General features: G+C 39.6%; 1 protein-coding gene across 3 annotated transcripts in view; it reads left to right on the plus strand.

Annotated features, from left to right (window-relative positions):
- Positions 1-27254, plus strand: part of SSH2 (slingshot protein phosphatase 2) — a 238596-nt gene that overhangs the window by 118737 nt on the left and 92605 nt on the right. Inside the window, exon 1 of one of the 3 annotated variants that reach the window (XM_040243851.1) lies at positions 16932-17238. The exons of the other annotated variants lie outside the window; for them this stretch is intronic. Coding sequence (XP_040099785.1) covers positions 17111-17238 — 128 coding nt within the window. The 5' untranslated portion in view covers positions 16932-17110. Of the gene's footprint in view, positions 1-16931; positions 17239-27254 lie in introns of those variants that run through there. 3 annotated transcript variants of the gene reach the window in all.

Below are 27254 nucleotides of genomic sequence, written 5' to 3' on the forward strand. Positions count from 1 at the left end.
GTAAGTCTATTTCTGTTCTGCAGATGAGTTCATTTGTAGCCTTTTAAAAATTTTTTGCAGCCTTATTTTTAGATTCCACAAGTAAATGCAATGTCATGTGAGATTTGTCTTCTGTGTCTGATTTACTTCACTCAGTATGACAATCTCTAGGTCCATCCATGTTGCTACATATGGCATTATTTTGTTCTTTTCTATGGCTGAGTAATATTCCATTGTATATATACACTACATCTTTCTTTATCCATTCCTCTGTTGATGGACTTTCCCCACTGATTCCACCAAGCTTGTTCCCTTGGCTGTGATTTCGCTGCGTAGTAGGTAGGGACAGTAAGGATCTCATTTGTCATACATCAGTTCAGTTCAGTTCAGTTCAGTCGCTCAGTCGTGTCCAGCTCTTTGCGACCCCATGAATTGCAGCACGCCAGGCCTTCCTGTCCATCACCAACTCCTGGAGTTGACTCAGATTCATGTCCATTGAGTCAGTGATGCCATCCAGCCATCTCATCCTCTGTCGTCCCCTTCTCCTCCTGCCCCCAATCCCTCCCAGCATCAGTCTTTTCCAATGAGTCAACTCTTCACATCAGGTGTCCAAAGTACTAGAGTTTCAGCTTTAGCATCATTCCTTCCAAAGAAATCCCAGGGCTGATCTCCTTCAGAATGGACTGGTTGGATCTCCTTGCAGTCCAAGGGACTCTCAAGAGTCTTCTCCAACACCACAGTTCAAAAGCATCAATTCTTCGGCACTCAGCCTTCTTCACAGTCCAACTCTCACATCCATACATGACTACTGGAAAAACCATAGCCTTGACTAGATGGACCTTAGTCAGCGAAGTAATGTCTCTGCTTTTGAATATGCTATCTAGGTTGGTCATAACTTTTCTTCCAAGGAGTAAGCATCTTTTAATTTCATGGCTGCAGTCACCATCTGCAGTGATTTTGGAGCCCCAAAAATAAAGTCTGACACTGTTTCCACTGTTTCCCCATCTATTTGCCATGAAGTGATTGGACCAGATGCCATGATCTTAGTTTTCTGAATGTTGAGCTTTAAGCCAACTTTTTTACTCTCCTCTTTCACTTTCATCAAGAGGCTTTTTAGCTCCTCTTCACTTTCTGCCATAAAGCTGGTGTCATCTGCATATCTGAGATTATTGATATTTCTCCCAGCAATCTTGATTCCAGCTTGTGCTTCTTCCAGCCCAGTGTTTCTCATGATGTACTCTGCATATAAGTTAAATAAGCAGGGTAACAATATATATCTTTGACGTACTCCTTTTCCTATTTGGAACCAGTCTGTTGTTCCATGTCCAGTTCTAACTGTTGCTTCCTGACCTGCATATGGATTTCTCAAGAGGCAGGACAGGTGGTCTGGTATTCCCATCTCTTTCAGAATTTTCATTAAGCCTAGTTTTCTTTAAATATACTACTTTATCTATAAAATTATGAAAATATCAACCCCAAGGAATAATTGCTATTAAATTAGGCCACTTAAGGTGAAGTACTTTATAAACAAATAATAAATAATATAATTTCTCGTAATGTACTACAACAATATAGTCATTGAATGCCACTAATATGAAAAGAGTTTTAGTTCATTGTTCTTAGTTATATGAAAAGAGCACTAATATTGGAGTTAGACCTATGTTTATATTGGTTGCATGACTTGAGATAAATACATTCATTCTTTGAGACTGTTTTCTCTTCATTAAAAAGAAATTAGTATTCTTATTGTCAGGCAAAAATAATATGCAAATATGAAAATGTCTCAAACAGTAGGCAAAGTTCTAGTATGTAGTAGTATGTCACAGTGCATGCATGCCAAGTCACTTCCGATGAACACTGAACTGAGGCGAGTAGGTACCTGCACAGAGAGAGAGCAGAAGGCTCAGAGAAATTCAAAGGGGTTGTGCGGCTTCAGCTAATGTTTTAAAATCTGAAAAGTGAAGTGTTAGGATGTGATTGTGCTGTCTACTGAGCATCTGGCGGTTTGTTATCCTCTCTGTTCTTTGTTGTAGGTTTGAATATTTCACAATCAAACATTAAAAGGCAGAGTTGCTACCCAGTCTTCTTTTCCCCCAGCAAAGTATTTTTCACTTCACTTAAGATCTATTGTCCAGTTGGTCTTCCAGCTGAGGTGGTGTGAGTCGAATCTGGCAATACTCTGTTCTGTTAGCTGAAGAATGATACAAAATGCTCCCTATCTACTGAGAATCGAGGAGTGTAACTTTTGCATCCTTCTTGATTTTTGCCTAATCCAAACAGAAAAAAAAAAAAAGTTTCTGTTGTATATTTAAATTCCTTAAAGATATTTGACATGGTTGTTGAAAAGTACATAATTGTATGTAACTGTGTAATTCTGCATGTTGATCTGATTTCAGAAAAGAAAGACATGGCAAGTGAAATGTGGCCAGGGAAGCTGATACATGAAAGCTTAAAGAGATAATGATGCTGCTCAGCCAGGTCTTGGAAATTTGATCAGTCTAAACAAACTGCATAGTACTAAATTGCTTGTGAAAGGGCTGAATCAGTCCTGCTGCGATTTGAACTTTTGGCTCCTGAAAGTCTAGGGCAGGCTTGAAAATAAAAATAAAACCCTTACATACTGGATTGTATTCCAGGCCCTCTACTGTATTCTCTGTATGAAGAAGGCATCTACCCAAAGAGCAGAGGCGGCAGAAAGATGAGGTAGTGAAGATGAGTCTTAGGGATTTCTCCCCATATCAAGAGCTGCCAGGGGGAGAGAAACTCTATCATTAACATATCAATTCCTTTAGGAAATATTTATGTAGAGCCCTAAGAAGAATGTAGTGGGGTGTGGGATAATAGATCAACTAACTAGAATATACTGAATACTTATGACTTCTCTGGCACCGTGCTAGGCTCTATGAAGTCCACGAAAGAGAGTTACTCTGTGTGATTTGTTTCATCAGAGAGGTAAATTATGTGGCATAAAACAGAGAAGTGAAGTGAAAGTCATTCAGTCATGTCCGGCTCTTTGCGACCCCAATAGACTCTATAGTCTCTGGAATTCTCCAGGCTAGAATACTGGAATGTGTAGTCTTTCCCTTCTCCAGGGGATCTTCCCACCGCAGGGATCAAACCCAGGTCACCCACATTGTAGGTGGCTTCTTTACCAGCTGAGCTACAGGGAAGCCCAGGAATACTGGAATGGGTAGCCTATCCCTTCTCCAGGGGATCTTCCTGATCCAGGAATTGAACCAGGGTCTCCTGCATTGCAGGCAGATTCTTTACCAACTGAGCTATGAGGGAAGCCCTGAAACCCTGGATAAAAATGGTCTCAGTTCAGTTCAGTTCAGTTGCTCAATTGCATCCGACTCTTTGTGACCCCATGAATTGTAGCACTCCAGGCCTCCCTGTCCATCACTAACTCCCAGAGTTCACTCAAAGTCAACGTCCATCGAGTCGGTGATGCCATCCAGCCATCTCATCTTCTGTCGTCCCCTTCTCCTCCTGCCCCCAATCCCTCCCAACATCAGAGTCTTTTCCAATGAGTCAGCTCTTCACATGAGGTGGCCAAAGTACTGGAGCTTCAGCTTTAGCATAATTCCTTCCCAAGAACACTCAGGACCAATCTCCTTTAGAATGGACTGGTTGGATCCCTTGCAGTCCAAGGGACTCTCGAGAGTCTTCTCCAACACCACAGTTCAAAAGCATCAATTCTTTGGCGCTCAGCTTTCTTCACAGTCCAACTCTCACATCCAGACATCACCACTGGAAAAACCATAGCCTTGACTAGATGGACCTTTGTTGGCAAAGTAATGTCTCTGTTTTTCAATAGGCTATCTAGGTTGGTCATAACTTTCCTTCCCAAGGAGTAAGCGTCTTTTAATTTCATGGCTGCAGTCACCATCTGCAGTGATTTTGGAGCCCAGAAAAATAAAGTCTGATACTGTTTCCACTGTTTCCCCATCTATGTCTCATGAAGTGATTGGACCAGATGCCATGATCTTAGTTTTCTGAATGTTGAGCTTTAAGCCAACTTTTTCACTCTCCTCTTTCACTTTCATCAAGAGGCTTTTGAGTTCCTCTTCAGTTTCTGCCATAAAGCTGGTGTCATCTGCATATCTGAGGTTATTGATATTTCTCCTGGCAATCTTGATTCCAGCTTGTGCTTCTTCCAGCCCAGCATTTCTCACGATGTAGTCTGCATATAAGTTAAATAAGAAGGGTAACAATATATATCTTTGACGTACTCCTTTTCCTATTTGGAACCAGTCTGTTGTTCCATGTCCAGTTCTAACTGTTGCTTCCTGACCTGCATATAGGTTTCTCAAGAGGCAGGTCAGGTGGTCTGGTATTCCCTTCTAAAAATGGTCTCAGAGAAGAAATAATTCGAATAGGGAGGAGAGTAAGACTCATGTATAGGAAGATAGGATAGAAACCACCTGATTATGGCAAGGATTTGTTTTGGGAGAATGGCTAAAAAATAGTTAAACTGATTGTGCTGAAGAAGGGATAGAGTTGAGAGTGATATGCCGTAATGGCTGGATTATAGTAGGATTTAAATCGTGGAGGATCTGAAGGCCAGAAGAAGAGCTTGGATGTGATCTAAAAGGGAATACAGAACTCTTTGGCGATTTTAAATAGGCAATTGTTATAAAAGTGTTTAACTCTTAATCATTTTGATAACCATCTAAAGTGCCTGGCCTATAGGTGTTCAGGGTTAGTCCAGTTGTATTCAGTTAATCTGTCAATAGTATGTTGACTGAATTGGACCCATCTCAGCCTAAAGAGTGGGATTCCCAGGAGGCACAGTGATAAAGAATCTACCTGCCAATGCAGGAAATTCAGGAGGGTTCAATCCCTGGGTCGGGAAGATCCCCTGGAGGAGGAAATGGCAACCCACTCCAGTATTCTTGCTGGAAAATCCGTCTGTGGGGTCACAAAGGGTCGGACATGACTGAGCCCACATACAGTAGCAGCCTAATGTGTAGGCTTCTTATCACCTTGATATTATTAGCCGGTTCATCTTTTTCTTTAACTGTAATGAGGCGTGATAATACCTTCCCAGCTAGTAAGTAGGTTTATTTAATCAAATGAGATCATGATCCCATCATTATCCACAAATACAGGGAATGCCTCCTTCATGTAAGATGCTGTGTTAAAAAAAAAAAAAAAAACTAGGGAAGCAAAAAACTGTAGAGGTGTAAGTGCTTTAAAAAATATCTTGTGATGAATATTAGTTTGAAATACAGAGTTCTATAGGATCTGGTAGCAAGAGAATGGTATACAACAACCAGATCATCTTACTGCTATATTTAGTACTGGGTTGCTGCTGCTGCTGCTAAGTCACTTCAGTCGTGTCCAACTCTGTGCCACCCCATAGACGGCAGCCCACCAGGCTCCCCTGTCCCTGGGATTCTCCAGGCAAGAACACTGGAGTGGGTTGCCATTTTCTTCTCCAATGCATGAAAGTGAAGTCACTCAGTCGTGTCCAACTCTTAGCGACCCCATGGATTGCAGCCTTCCAGGCTCCTCCTTCCATGGGACTTTGCAGGCAACAGTACTGGAGTAGGTTGCCATTTATTGTCAGGACTTGCCAGCGATAGCTAGGATCAATTAGAGAAGGAAACACAAGGTGCAGGAAAGTAGGTATTTAAGGTCCCCAGGAGTTCTTCCTGTTGGCAATAGACCTTTTCAGACTTAAACCTGTTCTGTAGTGAACCTATATAATCATGCAGACAGTGCAGAATATTGATTAACAAAACAGATTCTTTCTGGAGCCAGAATAACTTGCTGAATTCAAATTACTGCTGTATTACCTTAGACAAATCAATTAACCTCTCTGAGCCTCGTAAAGATAATCATAGAAGCATAGGGTTGTGTGTGAGAATTGAGATACTTCATGTAAACTTTTTTTCTTAATTTTTTATTTTGTATTGGTGTATAGCTGATTAACAACATTGTGATAGTTTGAGGTGAACAGTGAAGAGACTCAGCCATACATATACATGTATCCATTCTCCCCCAAATTCCCCTTCCATCCAGGCTGTTACCTAATATTGAACAGAGTTCCATGTACTGTACAGTAGGTCCTTGTTGGGTATCCATTTTAAATGTAGCATGTGTACATGTCCATCCCAAACGCCCTAACTATCCCTTCCCCCCAACCTTCCCCCTGGCAACCACAAGTTCTACACAGAAACTCTTAATAGAGGATCTGTGCTGTGTGCTTAGTCGCTCAGTCGTGTCTGACTGCAACCCCGTAGACTGTAGCCCCCAGGCTCCTCTGTCCATGGGATTCTCCAGGCAAGAATACTGGAGTGAATAGCCATTCCCTTCCCCAGGGGACCTTCCCAACCCAGGGATCGAACCCAGGTCTCCCACATTGCAGGCAGATTCTTTACCATCTAAGCCACCAGGGATCTGTTACACAGTAAATGTCAGCTCAGTAAATATCATATTGCTTTTATTTTCAAGCCTTTCTCAGCTCCTCTAGATTCCCTTTTATGTTACTCCAGTTTATTTCCCATTTTTCTGTCTGTCTCACCCCATTTCAGGACATTGATGGTATTAAGCCACATTTGGCTTGTTCATCTATAATACCTTCTACATCATTAGCATCAAACAAGATCTGAAGATATCTTCTGAATTAAAAATATTATCTTCAAAATAATTTAACTGCTATATATATTTTTTTACAGTCTAATTCTTTTAAATTATCTGTGATAATTTTTTAATAATATTTTTCTTTATAATTTAACGTTTTTCTCTAGTTTTTTAAAGTATATTTTACTTTTCTCATACATATACACTTATGTAGACACATTTATGTACTGCGCTGTGCTTTAGCCACTCAGCCCTGTCTGATTCTTTGAAACCCCACAGACAGTAGCCCACCAGGCTCCTCTGTCCATGGGCATTCTCCAGGCAAGAATACTGGAGTGGGTTGCCATGCCCTCCTCCAGGGGATCTTCCCAACCCAAGGATCAAACCCAGGTCTCCCTGCATTGCAGGTGGATTCTTTACCGTCTGAGCCACCAGGGAAGCCCAACATATGTACATATATATTACATAGATTTAGTTTTCAATGTATTATGTAGAAGAGGTGTAGAAGAGAAGTTTGGGCCCTGAGTTAACTTAATAGAGTGAGAGTAGACACAGAGATTCCAGTGGAAAATAAAAAACTAAACCCTTTAGGAAGGCAGTTTGATAATGTCTGCCAGTTCCTAAGATGTTTAAAATATTTTAACTGCTAATTCCACCTCTCAGTATCCGCCCAACAAATATATTCACTTTAAAGCCCAAAGATTGTGTGAAAGTATGTTCATAGTGATACTGTCTATAATAGTAAAGACTGGAAACAATTTAAATGTCCAGTAGAAACGAGTCATGTCGGACCAAAATATAGCAAAAGAAGAGAAAAAGAGAAAAAAAAAAAAAATAAATGTCCAGTAGAGGAGTATTTAAATTATCTATAATTTTAAAATAGAATATGAAGCACTCCTTTAAAAGAATGAGGTACATCTTTATAAACATGGAAAAGTATCTAAGATACAGTGATAAGTGTGGAGGGAGCACAAAGCGTAATAATATGTATAGATAATTATGGCTTGTGTGCATGTATGTTTCTTACAGAACAGCTATAACATATTAATGTTTGCTTATGTAGGAAAAATTTCTGGAAGCATTAACAGTCATCCCTGGGAGTAGTATGATGGTGATGAGAAGAGTGACTTTTATTTTATCTTTCTACTGAATAAAAAAAAAATGTTTTTGAGCCTGTGTTTGAAAGGCTGTGTTTAATTTTTTTTTTTTTTTAATGTTTAAAGAGAGTGAGGATTAAATGGTTAAATGTTTTGTAAGGTGTGTTGGATGTGAAAAGTGATCTATAAACACCTACTATTTTTACTAAACAATAGAGTTGTGAGGCCTTTGTAACCTGAAGAAAGCAGCATTTCAGCATTTCTTCCTACTAGAGCATATGGTGGTTAAGACTATGAGGGATGAATGCCTTAGATCTGCCTCTTATGGAGTTGATATGCAGATCTTTCAGTATTTCCCATTGCTCTTATGGTGGAAAGTTCCATAGAAAGGGTTGGAAGGGCTCAGTGACATTGTTCCATCCAGTGTTTAAAACTATTGTCAGATATTCTTTTAAATAAAACTATTAGCCGCATAGTGATTGCAAAACTTGATTGCTTTGAAGAGCCTTTGTTTACAGAGTTTGGTTTATTGTATTGCATGAAGAGTGCCTTTGACTAAGTGTAGCAAGATACCTCTTGTTACTATCTGGGCAACAAGTTTGAAAATTAAAGGTATTATCTTGAGAGTTCTAGTCTAGCGTTTTACAGATTAACAGGAGACAGATTGTTGTGCTACTCTGGTACAGGCTTTTTGTTTTATAACTCTTTAAAGTATTGGTTTTCTCCCTTTTAACACTCAGGAGATTAATTTACTATTTATTTCTCTAGATGAAGCCCTTAGAGAAAACATAAAAATACAGATAGGTCTTCTGATTGGTATAGGCATTCTTTCTTATGACTAGATATTTCAAAAATAAAGTTATATACATTAATACTATTATTTCAAAGCTTTTTTAAAAAAGGCAAAGTCCCAGTAAGCACTGCAGATGTCATGTTACTACAAGATGACAATATGTAATTAACTGCCTGGAAAACAATGATAGTAAAGACTTCCTGAATGAAGTGGTGGTGTATAGGGGAAGTATATTTGTATTTTAAATTTCATTCATTCATCTACTTCTCATCCCAAATACAAACAAATACAACACTTTCTGTTATCAGAAGCTGATTGGCCAATTTATGGATGGTAACAGTAACAAAAATGGTGCTGTCCTGTTCACAAAGCACTTGTGTCTGTGTATCTTAATAAACCTGTGAGGTAAGCATTACCATCCCACTTTTAAGAAACAAGGGCTGGGACAGGGTAAGTGTTGCCCATGGACAGAGTAGCTAGAATCTAGAACTTTCTGATGTCACATTCATTGCTATTTTAATATTGCCCACTGTAGCTGTTCTTCAGCTTGATGGAAGAGAGCACAGGGGTTTATCTCTAGTTCAACATTTTCATTTTCTCAGTTAATAAACTAAAATGCACAGTGGACTTTACCCTAAGGTTGCCAGATTGACTTCAAAGTCTGCTTGCTCCCTGCAGTGCACACAGAGCTTTCTTAATGACCTAAAGAAAAGCACATAGGTCTTTTGCCTATTAAGGGTTTTACCTCAGAGAAACAGTCAAAAGATAAGATTACACGGAAGATTTAGAAAAAGAAAAAAAGTTTTTAATAAAAATGCAAAAATTTATGATAGTCCTACACTCTAATCTAAGATTCTTCACTGAAGACTCCAGCTCTCTGATTTTGTTTCTGAAGTCTTCCTCAACCTTTTTGTTAGCTCTCTTAAGCTTACAGAGCCATTAAGGCCAAAAGAGTAGATTTTTGTGCCATGTACTTTTTTCAGTGCTTTATATCTTTCAACTTAATTAATCCTCACAATAACTTCATAAATTAGGTACTAATACTGAGCCACAGATTAAGTAGCAATTTAAAGTTCATAGCTAATAGTGGTTCTAGAATTCGAGCCCAGTCTATTAAATTCTAAGGCCAGAATTTTTAACTGTTGAACTATACTACTTTGTAACAGGCAAGTTTGACCTTGGAGTACCAAATGAAGGAGGGCAAAGGCTAACAGAGTTTTCTCAAGAGAAAGCACCGGTCATAGCAAACATCCTCTTCCAACAACACAAGAGATGACTCTACACATGGACATCACCAGACGGTCAATACTGAAATCAGACTGATTATATTCTTTGCAGCCAAAGATGGAGAAGCTCTATACTGTCAGCAAAAACAATGCTGGGAGCTGACTGTGGCTCAGATCATGAGCTCCTTGTTACAAAATTTAGACTTAAATTGAAGAAAGTAGGGAAAACCACTAGGCCATTCAGGTATGTCTAAATTAAATCCCTTATGATTATACAGTAGAAGTGATAAATAGAATCAAGGGACTATTAGATCTGATAAAGTGCCTGAAGAACTATGGATGGAGGTTTGTATCATTGTACCCTGTACCCAAAACCATCCCCAAGAAAAAGAAATTCAAGAAGGCAAAATGGTTGTCTGAGGAGGCCTTACAAATAGCTGAGAAAAGAAGAGAATGAAAGGCAAAGGAGGAAGGGAAAGGTATAACCAATTGAATCCTGAGTTCCAGAGAAATGAGAGATAAGAAAGTCTTGTTAAGTGAAGAGAAAAACAATATAATGGGAAAGACTAGAGATCACTTCAAGAAAATTAGAGATACAAAGGGAACATTTCATGCAAAGATGGGCGTAATAATGGACAGAAATGGTAAGGACCTAACAGAAGCAGAAAAGATTAAGAGGAGGTGGCAAGAATACACAGAAGAACTGTACAAAAAAAGGTCTTAATGACCATGATGATGTGGCCACTCAACTAGAGCCAGACATTCTGGAGTGTGAAGTCAAGTGGACCTTAGGAAGAATTACTACAAACAAAGCTAGTGGAAGTGATGGAATTCCAGCTGAGCTATTTAAAATACCGAAAGACGAAGCTGTTAAGTGTTGCACTCAATATGCCAGCAAATTTGGAAAACTCAACAGTGGCCACAGGACTGGAAAAGGTCAGTTTTCATTTCAATCCCAAAGAAGGTGAATGCCAAAAAATGTTCAAATTACTGCATAATTGGGCTCATTTCACATACTAGCAAAGTAATGTTCAAAATCCTTCAAGCTAGGCTTCAACAGTACCTGAATTGAGAACTTCCAGTTGCACAAGCAGGATTTAGAAAAGGCAGAGGAACCAGAGATCAAATTGACAACTGTGCCTTTGACTGTATTTACAACAATCTGTGGAAAATTCTTAGAGATGAGAATACCAGAACACCTTACTTGCTTCCTGAGAAACCTGTATGCAGGTCAAGAAGCAACTGGACATGGAACAATGGACTGGTTGAAAACTGAGAAAAGAATACGTCAAGGCTGTATATTGTCACCCTGCTTATTTAACTTATATGCAGAGTATGTCATGCAAAATACTGAGCTGGATGACACAATCTGGGATCAAGATTGCTGGGAGAAATAACAGTAACCTCAGATATACAGATGACACCACCCAAATGACAGAAAGTGAAGAGTAGCTAAAGAGCCTCTTGATGAGGGTGAAAGCGGAGACTGAAAAAACTGGCTTAAAACTCAACATTCAAAAACCTAAGATCATGGCATCTGGTCCTATCACTTCATGGCAAATAGATGGGAAAACAATGGAAACAGTGACAAACTTTATTTTCTTGGGCTCCAAGACCACTGCGGACAGTGACTGCAGCCATGAAATTAAAAGACGCTTGCTCCTTGGAAGAAAAGCTACGACAAACCTAGACAGCATATTCAAAAGCAGAGATATCACTTTGCCGACAAAGGGCAAAGCTATTTTTCCAGTAGTCTTGTACGGATGTGAGAGTTGGAACATAAAGAAGGCTGAGCGCCGAAGAACTGATGGTTTCAAACTGGGGTGCTGGAGAAGACTCTTGAGAGTCCCTTGGACAGCAAGGAGATCAAACAAGTCAATCAGTCCTAAAGGAAATAAACCCTAAATATTCATTGAGATGGCTAACGCTGAAGCTGAAGCTGAAGCTCCAATACTTTGGCTACCTGATGGAAACAGTCAACTCATTGGAAAAGACCTTGATGCTAGGAAAGATTGAGGGCAGAAGGGGGCGACAGAGGATGAGATGGTTGGATAGCATCTTCGACTCAATGGACATGCTGCTGCTGCTGCTAAGTCACTTCAGTCGTGTCTGACTCTGTGCGACCCCATAGACAGCAGCCCACCAGGCTCCCCCGTCCCTGAGAACACTGGAGTGGGTTGCCATTTCCTTCTCCAGTGCATGAAAGTGAAGTCACTCAATCGTGTCCAATTCTTAGCCACCCCATGGACTGTAGCCTACCAGGCTCCTCCGTCCATGGGATTTTCCAGGCAAGAGTACTGGAGTGGGGTGCCATTAACTTGAGCAAACTCTGGGAGATAGGGAAGGACAGGGAAGCCTGGCATGCTACCGTCCATGAGGTCGCAGAGTTGGACACAACTGAACAACTGAATGACAGTACTACTTTGAACTAAGTGACTGTGTTAAGTGGATTAAATCAATTTCTTAGGATCTCCAGATTGGATGAAATTCCTTTCCTAAGGTTCCCAACTCTCCCAAAAACAGATCTTGGGATATTTTCTTAGGGTTTTATTATCCCATTTTACAGATGAAGTTAAGTGAGTGGGCCAGAATCTTATTCAGTGACTCTGTTAGAAGTAAATTTATGTCCTTTGGTTTCTAGCCCACAGTTTTTGAGATTATAAATTAACACTCTCACCTTTGAGCTCATTAGCTATTGTCAATTCAAGTGATCCACCCATGTTGAAATTTTGTTACAGCAACAAAAGTATGTTTATATCCTTCACATTTCACCTTTGGGTCTTCCCTGGAGTACAGTTAGGTCACTATGCAAGTCCCTAGTTTTATACAGTTTTACAGTGTTTATACCTTATGACACATGAAGACATAGTAGTGGAGTATGTCTTAAAAGAGACATCTATTGCTTTAAAATTTTTAAAGTGCTATTAATATATGAGTCTACAAAAAATTTAATTTGATCATTGCTAATGCTATCAAGAGCCAAGTTAACATTTTAGAATATTCATATTTCTGACTCTTGAGATGATAGGCAAATGACATGACCAAATTCATTTCATATCCACTAAACTCAAGTAGTAGTGTAAAGAAATACATCGATTTTTCTTCAGGGACTTTGTGCAAATGTTTTTCTTTTTTTTTTTTAGAGAAAGCCCCTTCTGACTTCATGTGGAGTAGAAAACTAGCTTAGTTTATTTCATGCTGCTCAATTTAATTTGGAATCATTTTTGAATTCCCAGATGCTTGGGTACAGAGCACTTCTCCCTGGAGCCTTGTTTCCTGACAGTGGAGAGTAAAGGATTAAATTGAGCTGAAACTAAACTGATTGACATTTTGACACTCTGCAGATTGTGAAAAGAAAGAGAATTTGTTCAACTTTTAGAAACAGTAGTAGGAAGGATTATTTCCTTAAAGGTACCCCAGTCTACAGAGATGATTTTTTTTTTTTTCTTAAAAACCAAGAGGCTTGTTCTAGCACCTTGCCAATTTTCTATATTACAGTTCAAAATGGGAATTTAACTTTGAAAAGCCTTTGAAAAGGCCTGGATGGGGGTGTTAAAACAGTCTCCTTCATTTGTTGAATGGGCACTGACAGGTCTTTTGAGGGAAAACAAAGGACTGTGCACTTCTGGGGTGTCACTATAGGAACCTATTTGTAAAAGACAAGTATACATATTTATGAAATCCTTATCTCTGTCGCTTTTAAATGCCAGATATATTAAGTGCTGCACTGAGTAAACATCTCCTGCTGACTTCTTTTCCTGACAGATACAGATGATTACCATGCCGTCATCTTTCCTAAACTGCATCGCTTACTGCTGACTTCTCTGCTGCGTCATGAAAGGGACTGGACTCACCTTAACAGTGCTGTTCCAAACAGCCTGTTACTTTTTTTTTTTTTTTAATCACTGCAGGAGGCTGTGATAAATTACAGCCTGGAAGAAGTTTCAAACTGGCAAGTTTGCCAGTTATTTAAAGCAATTTATTTTGGGGTGTATCAGCAGATTTTTTTTCTTACACTGCCATTTGGGTGCCTGCTGACACAGCCTGAATAAATCTTTCAAAATTTTTCCTTCCTAGAGATGGATGAAGATCATGATGCGCTGGACTCCAAAGTCCAGACCTTTTATTAACTCTTCACTTGCCAGCTAGTTCCTAATTTAGGTATCTTTTTCCAGCATGAGTTTGCAATAGTTGAAGTCCCTCAGTGCCTTGGTAATAATTTTGTTTTATGGAAGGATTAACTTTCAAAAGAACGATTCTGATTGTAGACACAGAATTTATAGTTTAGATTATTTCATTACTAGTGTTTTGAAAATTGCCAAACTTCCCATTGGGAAAAGAGGTCTGAAGTTTTATATGAAACAAAGACTTATTTCTTCTTGATTCTAGCATATGCTCAGTAGTAAAGTGAGGTCTTCTTAATTTTAGTCTCTTTTATATTTCCAGTTTCTCTTATAATTTTTTTCATCTTATAATAGTGAAGTCGCTTTTTAAAATTGTTAATTTTTGTCTCTGGAATTCTTATAGCATCTTATATTGATGTATAGTTTAGTGAGGTATTCATAAAAGCTAAATATACCAATGCCCCAAAATACGTATTCTGATCAGACAGTAAGGACAAGAGATAAGAGAGCTAACTTTTATTTACTGTGTGCCTGCAGGGGGTCCAGTCCCTTTTGTCAGCCACTACACCCAGTGTGTAGGAGACAGAGAAAAGAGATTCTCCTTTTACAGAGAGCTGGTCCCTGTTCGGGTAAAAGGCATTGCTCAGTGAGTAGTTAGGAAAATCATAAAGCATCAGGGAATAGGTTTTAGTGGGAAAAGCCCTAGATCAGGAGTTATGAAACAGGAGTTCATATCTAAGTTCCTATATGTCACTTACAAATCAGGTCATCTGACTAGACTGTGAGTGTTCCCACATCTCTACAGTGAGGGTATAATCTCCAGCCTGTCTTCTTCTCTAGATCATTGCACACAACAGTTCTCAACGCGGGCTGCACACTGGAATCACCCGGGAAGCTTTGAAAAATAGTCTTTTGGATCCCAGTTCAGTTCAGTCACTCAGTCGTATCCAACTCTTACGACCCTGTGGACTGCAGCATGCCAGGCTTCTCTGTCCATCACCAACTCCTGGAGCTTGCTCAAACTCATGTCCATTGCGTCAATGATGCCATTCAACCATCTCATCCTCTGTTGTCCCCTTCTCCTTCTGTCTTTAATCTTTCCCAGCATCAGGGTCTTTTCCAGTGAATCAGTTGTTCGCATCAGGTGGCCATTGGCCCATCTGGATCCCAACCTTAAGAGATTTTGATTTGATTGGTCTAGGGTGCAGCCAGGCATTAGGATTTTTTTTAAATCTCCACAGGTGGATTCATATATGCAGTTAAGGATGGGAATCCTTAGATTGTAAGATGGTTAGGAGAGCCCTTATACATTTATTTACAAGCATTAGCAGATGTTAATTGACATCTCATACACTAGTAAAGGAATGCTCAAAATTCTCCAAGCCAGGCTTCAGCAATACGTGAACCGTGAACTTCCTGATGTTCAAGCTAGATTTAGAAAAGGCAGAGGAACCAGAGATCAAATTGCCAACATCTGCTGGATCATCGAAAAAGCAAGAGAGTTCCAGAAAAACATCTATTTCTGTTTTATTGACTATGCCAAAGCCTTTGACTCTGTGGATCACAAGAAACTGTGGAAAATTCTGAAAGAGATGGGAATACCAGACCACTTGACCTGCCTCTTGAGAAATCTGTATGCAGGTCAGGAAGCAACAGTTAGAACTGGATATGGAACAACAGACTGGTTCTAAATAGGAAAAGGAGTACATCAAGGCTGTATATTGTCACCCTGCTGATTTAACTTATATGCAGAGTACATCATGAGAAATGGTGGGCTGGATGAAGCACAAGCTGGAATCAAGATTGCTGGGAGAAATCTCAATAACCTCAGATATGCAGATGATACCACCCTTATGACAGAAAGTAAAGAAGAACTAAAAGAGCCTCTTGATAAAAGTGAAAGAGAAGAGTGAAAAAGTTGGCTTAAAGCTCAACATTCAGAAAACTAAGACCATGGCATCTAGTCCCATCACTTCAAGGCAAATAGATGGGGAAACAGTGCAAACAGTGGCTGACTATTTTTCTGGGCTCCAAAATCACTGCAGATGGTGATTGCAGCCATGATATTTAAAGACACTTACTCCTTGGAAGGAAGGTTATGACCAAGCTGCTGCTGCTTCTGCTGCTGCTAAGTCGCTTCAGACATTACTTTGTCAACAAAGGTCCGTCTAGTCAAAGCTATGGTTTTACCAGTGGTCATGTATGGATGTGAGAGTTGGACTATAAAGAAAGCCGAGCTCCGAACTGTGGTGTTGGAGAAGACTCTTGAGAGTCCCTTGGACTGCAAGGAGATTCAACCAGTCCATCCTAAAGGAGATCAGTCCTGGGTGTTCACTGGTAGGACTGATGTTGAAGCTGACACTCCAATACTTTGGCCACCTGATGCGAAGAGCTGACTCATTTGAAAAGACCCTGATGCTGGGAAAGATTGAGGGCAGAAGGAGAAGGGGATAACAGAGGATGAGATGGTTGGATGGCATCACCGATTCAATCGACATGGGTTTGGGTGGACTCAGGGAGTTGGTGATGAACAGGGAGGCCTGGCATGCTGCGGTTCATGGGGTCGCAAAGAGTTGGACACAACTGAGCGACGGAACTGAACTGAATCGACATTGTAGATACTTTTTTCCCCATCAAAACTGCAACTGTTTTGCTTTAAAAAAAAAATTCAGTTAATATCTGCGTCTTCCTAGCCCGTAGCACATAGGAAGCCATTGATAAATATGTGTTGCATTCTCTAGTGTACAGCCTTTTAAGTTTTAAGGTTATTTGAAAAATGGGATTTGTTTGCCATTCGTGTATAAAGCCGATTAAGAGATAGGACCGTTCTGTTGAAACATTCCAAAGAAATGCGAGCCTTTCTTGGCCATCCACACCCTATTCCATACCCTCAATCTCAGGCTCGGTTCACTCCTCCACTCAAGCCGAGGCGGCTTGGTGCCTACCGTCGCTCCGCAGGTCCGGACGCCGGCTGCGGATCCGGCGTGTGCGACGAGCTCCGGGGCGGGGCTCCGGCGGACCCGACCCTCCGGCTCTCGGGACCGCCCCGCCGGCGCGTTCAGCCCCGCCCCGCCCCGCCCCGGACGCGAGTTGGGGTGGGCTGCTGGAGGCGCCCGGCCGCTGGGAGTCCGCGGCCGAGCCCCACGGCTGCGGCGGCTACCTCTGCGAGACCCGGCGGGCCCAGCTCGGCCGCCGGGAGCCCGCACTGCCTGCGCTTCCAGTCCCGTGGAGCCCAACGCGAGCGCCTCGTGCCTGAGCCGGGCGGGGGCCAGGATGCGGAGCCGTGCGCCCTGAGCCGGCCCCATGACCCTGAGCACGTTGGCCCGCGAGAAGAAGGCGCCCCTCGCCTGCACCTGCAGCCTCGGTGGCCCCGACATGATCCCCTACTTCTCCGCCAACGCGGTCATCTCGCAGAACGCCATCAACCAGCTGTGAGTGCCGCGCGCCCTCCGCCCTCTGCGAACGGTCTCTCGGAAAGTTTGCTTTTCAGCAGCCGCTTTTCCCAGCAACTGGGAGCAAGCAAGGGTGAAATCGCACCCTGCTCGCTTGCAACTCCCGGGGCCCCCAGGGGCAGCACAGTAGGGTGGAGATGTAGAGTAATTCTTGGAGGCGGAGTGTCCTGAGGGTGGGAAGGCGGACCGAAGAATCCTTTGGGAGATTTTCTGGTAAACTTTGAGAGGATCTGAAAGTGAGGTCGCCCCAGGGAAATTGTGATGGAGTGACAGCCGTTTGGCATTTTGGAGACTCGGGCTAAAGCGGTTGGTAGCCTCTCAGCCGCCGGCCGGAAACGCTAGGACTCCCCTGCGGGTCCCGCTGGTGCTCAAGCTCCCGTGTTTGTTGTCTTGTTTCCTTGCTTCAACTAAATTTGCTTGTGACCGGAGGTTTCTGTTGCAAGCCGTGCACACGAAGAAGGGCAGTTCATTTTTCACAGTCTGGTTGTAGTCTGGAATTATTTGATAACGCTGGATTTTAGTAGTAGTTTGACTCTCTTTGTCTCCGCCAGTAGTAGTACGCGCTTACAACCGAAGCCTGCAGGCACACCTTCAGTCGCTAAAGTGCAAGATCCCGTTGCATCTTTAAATCATCACAGTTTTCAGAGTCTCTAGAATTGTTCCTCCCTTCCTTGGTGGTTTAGCTATTTCTGAGAACTGTGTGCTCAAGCTTGTGGTTAATCTCACCTCACATTTAAAAAAGGGCAAAATAGAGGAACTCCCATCTATTCAAGTTGCATCATTAAACTGGTTGAGAGGCTCAGGGTTACTTTTAGCTGGCAGCAGTTTGGTCTTTGTAGTGTGTTAGCTCTCACTTGGAGTCACCTACTGAGGTTTTCTCAGACTCCTGGCACTTAAGCCACTTCTGTCTCCCACCAAGGTCAACCCTAAAGAACTTTTTAGTTTCACGTCCAACAGTAGAAACTTTGCGTTACCCTTATATTAAAGGTCTCAAGAATAGCCTGTCAAGTGATTTCTGTGGTGGTGGTGGTTTAGTCGCTAAGTCGTCTCCGACCCTTTGCGACTCCATGAACTGTAGCCCGCAGGCCTCTCTGTCCATGGGTTTTCCCAGGCAGGAATACTGGAGTAGGTTGCCATTTCCTTCTCCAGGGGAACTTCCAGACCCAGGGATCAAACCCACATCTCCTGCTTGGCAGGCAGATTCTTTACCATTGAGTCAGATAATCTTAAATCTAATTTATTATTTTAACAGTTTCTCTGTTACCAAATCAGATTTACATTTTTACTTTTCCGTTTTGTGTTGGTTCCTGGTGGTGTACTGAAAAAAGCACACACCCAATATAGTGGTTTTACTGCTCTGTTATAAACTCTATACAATTAAATTAAATTAACTGTTTACTTTTTTTTTTTTTTAACCTTGTAGAGGGAGGAGGGCAGCATATGGGATCATAGTTCCCAGACCAGGGTTGTAACCAGTCCTGCCCTGCAGTGGAAGCCAGGTGTTTTAACCACTGGACCACCAGGGAAGTCCCTGCACTTAATCTTTTACCAAAAAAAGGAGGGGGAGGGGGAATGAATAATCTGAAAATGGGTAACCAATGGCAAAATAAGTGTGAACAATACTTTTAAAAATAAAAAAGATAATGGAAGCAACCCGCATGTACATTGAGGGATACATGGATAAACATAATGTGGTCTAGGAAGGAAATTCTGACATATGCTACAACGTGGATGAACTTTGAAGACATCATTCTGAGTGAAATAGGCCAGTGACCAAGTACAAGCACTGTATGATTCCACTTACATGAGGGACCTGAGCATAAGTAGTCTGGTTGCCAGGGTTTGGAGGAAGAGAATGAGAAGTCTGTATCTAATGGGTACAGAGTTTCATTTGAGGAAGAAGAAAAAGTTATGGGGAAGGATGGTGGTGAGAGCTGCACAACAGAGTGAATATTTAATGGCACTGAACTGTACACTTAAAAATGGTTAAAATGGCAAATTTTATATATGTTTAACTACAGTTAAAAGATTAAACAGAATTTAAAAGGCAGAGCTTCTGAGCTTTGCAGGGGAAAGGAGTTTTGAATCTTGTTTAGGAGTTTTGAATCTAGTGTACAATTTTTTTTTCCCACTAATTAGTGTCTTGGGGTACATTTGACTTATTTTCTTAAACTGTGAAATGAAGACACTGTGGTTCTGACCCCAGAGGATCATAAAAGATTATGTGTGTGGTAGGTAACAATTTACAAACGATAAACTCCTGCACAGAAAAGTGGGTAAATTGAAGTTAAACAAAAACTAAACTGCTGCCATTCATTGACCACTTGCCACTGTGCTGAGTTTAGTGTGTATTATTATCTCATTTATTCATCACAACCACCCTATGAACTAATTTATTCTGTTTACAGATAATGAAGCTGAGGCTTTAAGTATTTGCTAATAAATGACAAAACTGTCCTTAGAATCCAGATGTTTCCTAGGCCAGTGCTCAAAACCACTGTAGAAATGGTCTTCTGTCTTAGCAATTGCAAGGTTACTTTTAAGACTTATAGTCTTAGAAATTATCTTTAACTGCTGACATCTTCAACTTAGTAGTGAAAAACATCTTTGCTCCACTTAGAGTTTTGCTGCTAAGGTAGGCAGTTTTCTCAAGAATTCTCAGATTATTTATCTTTCACTTTTGTCTCTCTCTTGCCGCTTTTTTTTTCTTGAGAGTCTTGCTAATGTTCACTTTTTCTAAAGTGTATTTATTAGTATTGCCTTAGCCATCATGTTTAATTTACATTTACGGTGTTGCCCAGTCCATCATCATTTAAAAATCTTTAAAGACCATTCCAAATAAAACCCTGAATTTTGTTAACTTAAACATGCACATTTTTGGTTCCTAACACAAAAGTTTTAAATTTGGGGTCCATGGTTACTGAAGCTATGAACTGGCTTTAGAAGTTTAATGAACTCCTTGAGATGATATGGAAATATTGGGTAGATACATATATTTTAAAAAATCAGGTTCTCAAAGTGATGTGATCTCATAGAAGGTGAAGAATCTCCTTCCTAAAAAGAAGTATGGTCTCTGAGGCCTGGTTTAGTAAAAACTTAGCTGCTGTGAGCATTTCCCTGTAGTGCCAGATATGTAAATAGCAGTGATGAATGGCAGCAACTAAAAGGTTAAGAGTTAATTAAGGTCCTTAAGCGAAGACCAAATTTTAATTGTCTGTTTCGGGGGGGGGGGGGGGAGTACACCTGAGTTCTCTGAGCCCAGGGGTTCTCTTGTCTCTGCTGACGACCCACTCATAAGAGCTGTTCTTCTTCCTTTTCTCATTGTTGCATTGGATTTGCTCTGGGTTTAGAAACCAAGTAAACCGTGTAACAAATCCTATGAGAATTGTGTCAGCATAAAAAGACCTCAAAAAGATCTTATGGGCTTTCCTATGAAGAAAGTTAATGACCTTTAGAGGAGAGCCCTTGGGATAACCAGTTTGGTGATTTCACATGTTCTTTCTTATTTCTTCACTTTTAATTGTGGTATGTATATACGTACAGGTGAAATTAGAGAATAGTGTGGTTATTACTGTGTTTATTGGGAATTCTGTCGTTACAAGATTAAGGCCTTTCCTTACCGTCATGTAAAACTCACCAAATATACTGTTATTTCTTAGGTGCTCAATGAAGAACATTAAGGAGTGATTGAATTAACTCCAGAAACAAAAAATAGTTACTGTTATAAGTGTTAATCCTACTAGAAAAATATATGTGAGGAACCCAAAGCAACATCTGATCAAACTTCAAGAGTGTGGGATCAGACTGCTCAAATGATCCTGAAATTCCATACCCTTGCAGAGTCTACACACGGTTTCATATACAACAAAATTTGAACATCTGAAAAATACATGAGCCTGTTTTTTTTTTTTTTTAATCTGTGTTATTTTTAGAGAGCCAACATTCAATCTCTGAGAAGTGAATTCGCTAAGCAAGGGGCCAAGGTTTTTCTGGTGTTATTGTTATAAGCCAAACAAATAGCTTTTCCACAAACAGGTGACTATTTTTATGTCCTGAAAAGTTCAGGGAAGGATCAAGAACTAGTAGATAGAACACTGGCAAGGGCTATCATTAAAAGTGTTCCCATTATGAAAACCGCTGATCAGAAGTCTGGAAACTTGAATGTTTGAGACATTGCTTGATTTGTTCATGAGGTGACCTTGAGCTTTTTATCCTTGACCCAAAATACTTGTATTTATTTACTTGGTTGCATATATGAGTTTGACTTTCTAGCTTCACATGAGTGCTTTCTGAAGCTTGAGCTCAGCAACAGAGAGCATATTGAGATAATTATCTAAAAGGTACCTTTCATAAAATTGAAAGATAGAAGCAGTTTTATTTTTTGTGTTTATAATACTAATGCTCTTTTAGTTCTGCAAGTGATTTCACACATGCTCTCCTCTGAACTTAAGCTTGTGTCAGAATCACCTGGATGGTTTATTAAAACACAGGTTGCTGCCCACACTCCCAGAGTTTCTGATTCTGTAGGTCTAGGGTGAGACTAGAAAATTTCAATTCCTAACAAGTTCCTAGAGGATGCTGGTGATGCTGATCCAGGGACCACACTTTGGGAACCACTGCCTTAAAGTATTCCCGTGAGGCAGATTGGGTAAGTCATCATTCACACTTTGTAGAGTAAATAAACTGAAAAATCAAAATGGTGAAGTGATTGGCACAGGGGTTACATGATTTGTTCTTGGTAGAACTGAAACTAGAACCAGGATTTCCTGTCTCCAAATCTAGAACTCTTAACACTGCTCCACTCAAAGTCCTGATGCATATGTCTTTGTATCTATGTGGGAACATTTCTTTAGATAAAATTCTAGCAGTGAAATTTCTGGGTCGGATGATATGTATGTGTTAAAATTTTGATACATGCTGCCAAGCTTTGCAGTTTGCTTTGCCAATTAGCTCTTACCAGCTTATATACCTACATAGGTGTCTTCACCAACCCTGGTAATACTAATAATGATACTAGATAGCAGTTAATTTTTTACTGAGTTCTTACTGTGGACCAGGCATTGTTTTGAGCACCATGCATATTATTTCATTCTCTCTTCTTAACAATGTTGACTTAGGTGTTATCCTCAATTACGGATGAGAGGCACAGAGATGTTAAGTCATTTGCCTGAGATAATACAGCCAGGATGCAAACACAGGCAGCCTCAACCCAGGACCCCTGCTCTTAAGTATTTCCCTTACTATTGAAGAGCTTTTTAGGATCCTTTTGTATTTTTTTTTTTCCCTTTTGTATTTTTATTGGTCTTGTGCATTTTTCTTCTGTGATTTGCATGTTTGAACTTTATTTTTCTATTGGTATTTTTTTTCCTTTTTCATGTATTATTCTGTATATTCTGAATATGTTTAACAATTATTTTCCTGACTCTAGTGCTTGTTTTTTCATTTTGTATCTTGTATAAAAGTTTTTGACTTTTATGTAGTAAAATCTGTCAATAATTTTCTTATGATTTTTCTATCTGACTTTTAAAAAAAGCCCTTCCCATCCACTCCCAAGATTATAAAAGTACTCTTTTGTATTTTTCTAGTGTGTCTACACTGTAAAAATATTTCACTTTTTAAAACTGGAATTTATCTTTACAGACAGACTTGGAGATAACGTGAATCCAGTTCCAGATACCACAATAAAGTGAACGTGACACTAAAGCGAGTTACACAAATTGTTTGGTTTCCCATTGCATGTAAAAGTTACGTTTACACCATAGTCTACTAAGTGTGTGACAAAAAGCAGTACTTACCTTAATTATAAAATGCTTTATTAAAAAAAAAAGCTAACCATCATCTGAACCTTCAGCAAGTCTTGATGTTCTGGGTAGTGTAGGGTTTGAAATATTTCGAGAAATACCAAAATGTGACACAGAGACATGAAGTGAGCAAATGCTGTTGAAAAAATGGCACAAATAGACTTGCTCTACATAGGGTTGCCACAAACCTTCCTTTTTTTTTTTTAAAGTAGTATCTGCAAAACGCAGTAAAGTAAAACACAATGAAACAAGATATGCTGTTTTTATTGTATGAAGTAGAGCCTCTAGCTTTACCTTTTTTCCAAATGGATAGTCGTTGAGTCCAGTACCATTTATTTAGTCCAGTCTCACTTCCCTGATTTGAAATGCTATTCATATTATATATTAAAATATACATATTAAAAAGTTTTCTCTCATACACCAATACCACACTTTTACTTAATATAGATTTAATAGACATTTTGGTATCTTGCATCATGAGGCCTGCCTCAGTGTGTGTGTGCTTTACTATCTTAGCTACCCTTGCTTATTTTCTAGATAAGTCTTAGAAACAACTTGTCAAATTCTACTTTTAAAAATCCTCTTGGGATTTTGATTTAAATTGTACTGAACTAGCTTTGGGGAGAATTAACAGCTTTACAGAATGAGCCTTCCCAATGAAGAATGTGATATGTGTTTATTTATTCACTTTTTAAAAAATGCCCTTCATTTAAATTTTACACTTTTCCTCATATAGTAGTTAGACATTTTTTATTAGGTGTATTCATGGGTATTTGTTTATAAAGTTTTTGTTGTTCTTGTGAATAAGCTCTTCTTTCCCATGACTTTTTCTAATCAGTCCCTCTAGGTGTGTAGTAAAACTGCTTTTTATATTTGCTTTTATATCAGACCACCTAGCTGAACTCTTGGTCCTTATATCTAACAGATATTTTAGTTGATTTTCTTGACTTTACTGAATGGATGATTATATCATCTGTAAATGAGTTTTCTCTGAGTGTAACTGTTGCTTCAGCTTAGGCTTTAGTATGTTAAAGAGTAGCAATGCTCCTGGTCTTGTTTTCCATTGTAAAAGGGATGCTTTTTATGTTTTCTGAATAGATGTACTGTGTGCTGTAAGTTCCAGCATAGATCACTTATCAAGCTGAGGGCATTTCCTACTATTCCTAATTTCAAATATTTTAAAATTAGATACAGATACCGAATTTGATTAGATTTTTTTGGCCCTCTATTGGAAGGATAGTGGAGTGACATAACTGAGTTGCGAAAGTTGAATCGTCCTTTAACGCCGTTTGCATTACTTGTTAACATACTGCTGGAATTGGTTTACTAACACTTTTAAGATTTTTTTCTCAGATATTTGTTGAGTCTTTGGTGTTATCTTTGTCCAGCTGGTATATGATCTGTAGAATGATTTTCTCCCATCTTTTTCCAGCTCTAAAGCAGTTCTTTAGCAGCAATCCTGTACTTCAAAAGCCTAGAACCAAGAGGTCCTACTCTAAGTGTTATAATTTTATGAAATTGTTTTGCCTTTACATTTTTTAACTTCCTTGTTCTATTTAATAAGTGTCTTTATCATCTTTGCTACTTCTAAAATCTAGATTTCTCCTCTCAGAAATGGACAGAACATAGTTATAATAATTGATAATTCAGTTACTGAAGCCATACATTCATTTATGATTTAAGAGCTTTTTATCTCTGGTTGGTGGGCAAAGAGATTAATAATAATGTTGATAGTTTTTAAAGACATGAGGTGTCTCTTTGATTTTAAATCAATACCATTTTCGTGATTGTTTCTGATCCTTAAATAGGTAGGTAATATAGCTTTGAAAGGTAAAATATTGTGTAAAGTGTGATCAATTAAGTTTGCATCAGGTGTATTAATCTCCTAGTGTTACGGTCTTCAAATACAAAGGAGAAGTTAATTTTCCATTGTCAGAGTAAAAGGTACATTTGTGTTTTTATTAGTAGTAATAACTTTGTGTGACTTTACCCACACTTGGGCTGCTTTGAAGTAAGTAGAGCAACAGTTGGCTTGGAACAGAGGGGGAGAAAGCTCTCAACTTTGGCCCCTAACTGCATGAAGAAGATGAGCAGGGATAGTGAGGTCGTGATGCACTCAAGGCAAGATTTCTCTGATGAAGTCTTAATGAATTTTTATTTTCTAAATTACTGTTCTTTAGATTGTGTGCTCACTTGTAATCACTCCTGAAATGGGGCAATTTCTGTAGATTTACAGAGAAACCATTGCCCAAAGCCAGATAATTAAGGATGTTGTCATTTTCCGGCTCCAAAAGCTGTTGGATCTTGGAGTAATAGAAGGGCTAAACTGCAGATCCTCTTGCTCTGTCCCTTCTTGGGCTTCTCCAGTAAATGTGAATCTTCTTAATTACCGTATGTAAAATTGCCTTGGGGCTAGAGAATAGTGGTGTAGATGCTATCACACACTGTTTCTGAATTCCTAGTGTGTGTGTGCTCAGTTGTGTCTGATTCTTTGTGACCTGTAGCCCGCCAGGCTCCTCTGTCCATGGGATTACCCACGCAAGAATACTGGAGTGGGTGGCCATTTCCTCCTCCAGAAGATCTTTCCCACCCAGGGATCGAAAGAACCACCATGTCTTGCATTGGTCAGTGGATTCTTTACTACTGAACTACCTGGGAAGCCCTTCTGGATTACTAAGATAAAAGCAAATTAATAATAATAATATCCTAACTACTTTCAGATAGAGTTAGCTTTGCAGTGTTAGAATTATACAGGATGTTGCTTCCACTAACGTAATTAGGTTTAACTTGAAGAAGTATGCTAAAAGCATCAAGGCGTTTTTAGGTGTTCCTGTGATTTGGAAAGGATGTAGTAAATGATTTATAAATAGATTGCTAGTACTGCACACCAAAGGGCTTATTTGGGCTCACTTCCTTTTTGCAGGTTGTGGGAATTTGGCCACTCTTGTTTTCTGCATTAATCTGTTTTCAGAGGGCTGTGACCCTTCTTTTAGTCACCTGAGGGATTTGGCGTTAGTTGTGTGTCTGTTAAAACTACAAAATCCAGAGGCTTGAATTACTCTCCAATAAAGAGAAACCTCAGTGTTAGCCTGTACTAGAGTAGGTTTTTTTTTTTTTAATTGTAAATTCGGTTTTTCAGTTATAGAAGACACAGAATTATTAGTTGTTTTTTGTTTTTTTTTTTGATAATGACCTTTTATGAAATGGTTCAAATTGTTGCTTATGTTTTTGGGGGGAGTAATATCTGCCTCATTTCATTAGGGCTAGGGCTAGAGATAGTTAATAAGAAAGAAAAATAAAAATTTCAGTTATGATTGTTACTTTCATCATTTGTACTTCATGTTTACTGACGAAGATTCATGTGGCTATTTATGATCCATAACAGCATATTTCAAGCCCTAACAATTCTAATTGTGGACTTCACATTGCTTGTCTTCTGTGGTGTCTGTATTCTTAAAACTTAATGCCGCAGACAGGCCTGTTTACAACCTAAGAAATGTCAACAAAAGGCTGAACAGGTTTATGAGCTTAGCTTCTTAGTTCCGTGTCTCATCTTTGTTCTTTAAATTTTGTATAATAAAAGCCAGTTGATCTTCGTAAGGAATAAATTGAATATGAGTATTTCTCATTTTTCTTCACTGATTTTAAATAAGTATCATTTATAACATAGAGCTCTTAAGAGAGATGTCATTTCTTTGGAACTCTCCTCTGTTCCAGGCATCTTTAAATTACTGTGTTTCTCTCAAAGTTAATATATCCAATTCTTATGAACACCAAAAAAATTTTGATTTGCTATTATTATATCATCTTTATTTGGGGGGAAAATTTAGTTTGAGAAGTTGGAACATCTATGAGGTAATGTGAATTCTCAGTGTCAGTTTTTCTTCCTAGGAGGGGAATGAAATAGATTCTGACAGTGTATGAAACTGAACTTTTTGGTCATCCCTTTGCCCAGACTTGGTGTAGATCACTTTATCAACCCCACCTCTGTGATGCTCATTCCTCCCCAGTGAAATTTCACACTCTATTCTTAAAGTGTCCCTTTCATTAAATATTCTATTTAGAAATTCTTGAAAGGTATCTTGGATCACTCATTCAGTGTCTTGTCACTTCTTATTGTGGCTGATAGTAATAGTCTGGTGTGTGGAATGAAACAGACCTGAATTTCAGTCAGTTTCACTACCTACAGGCTGA

This window comes from Oryx dammah, unplaced genomic scaffold (genome assembly GCF_014754425.2).
Source record: "Oryx dammah isolate SB20612 unplaced genomic scaffold, SCBI_Odam_1.1 HiC_scaffold_8, whole genome shotgun sequence".
Taxonomy (NCBI): Eukaryota; Metazoa; Chordata; class Mammalia; order Artiodactyla; family Bovidae; genus Oryx; species Oryx dammah.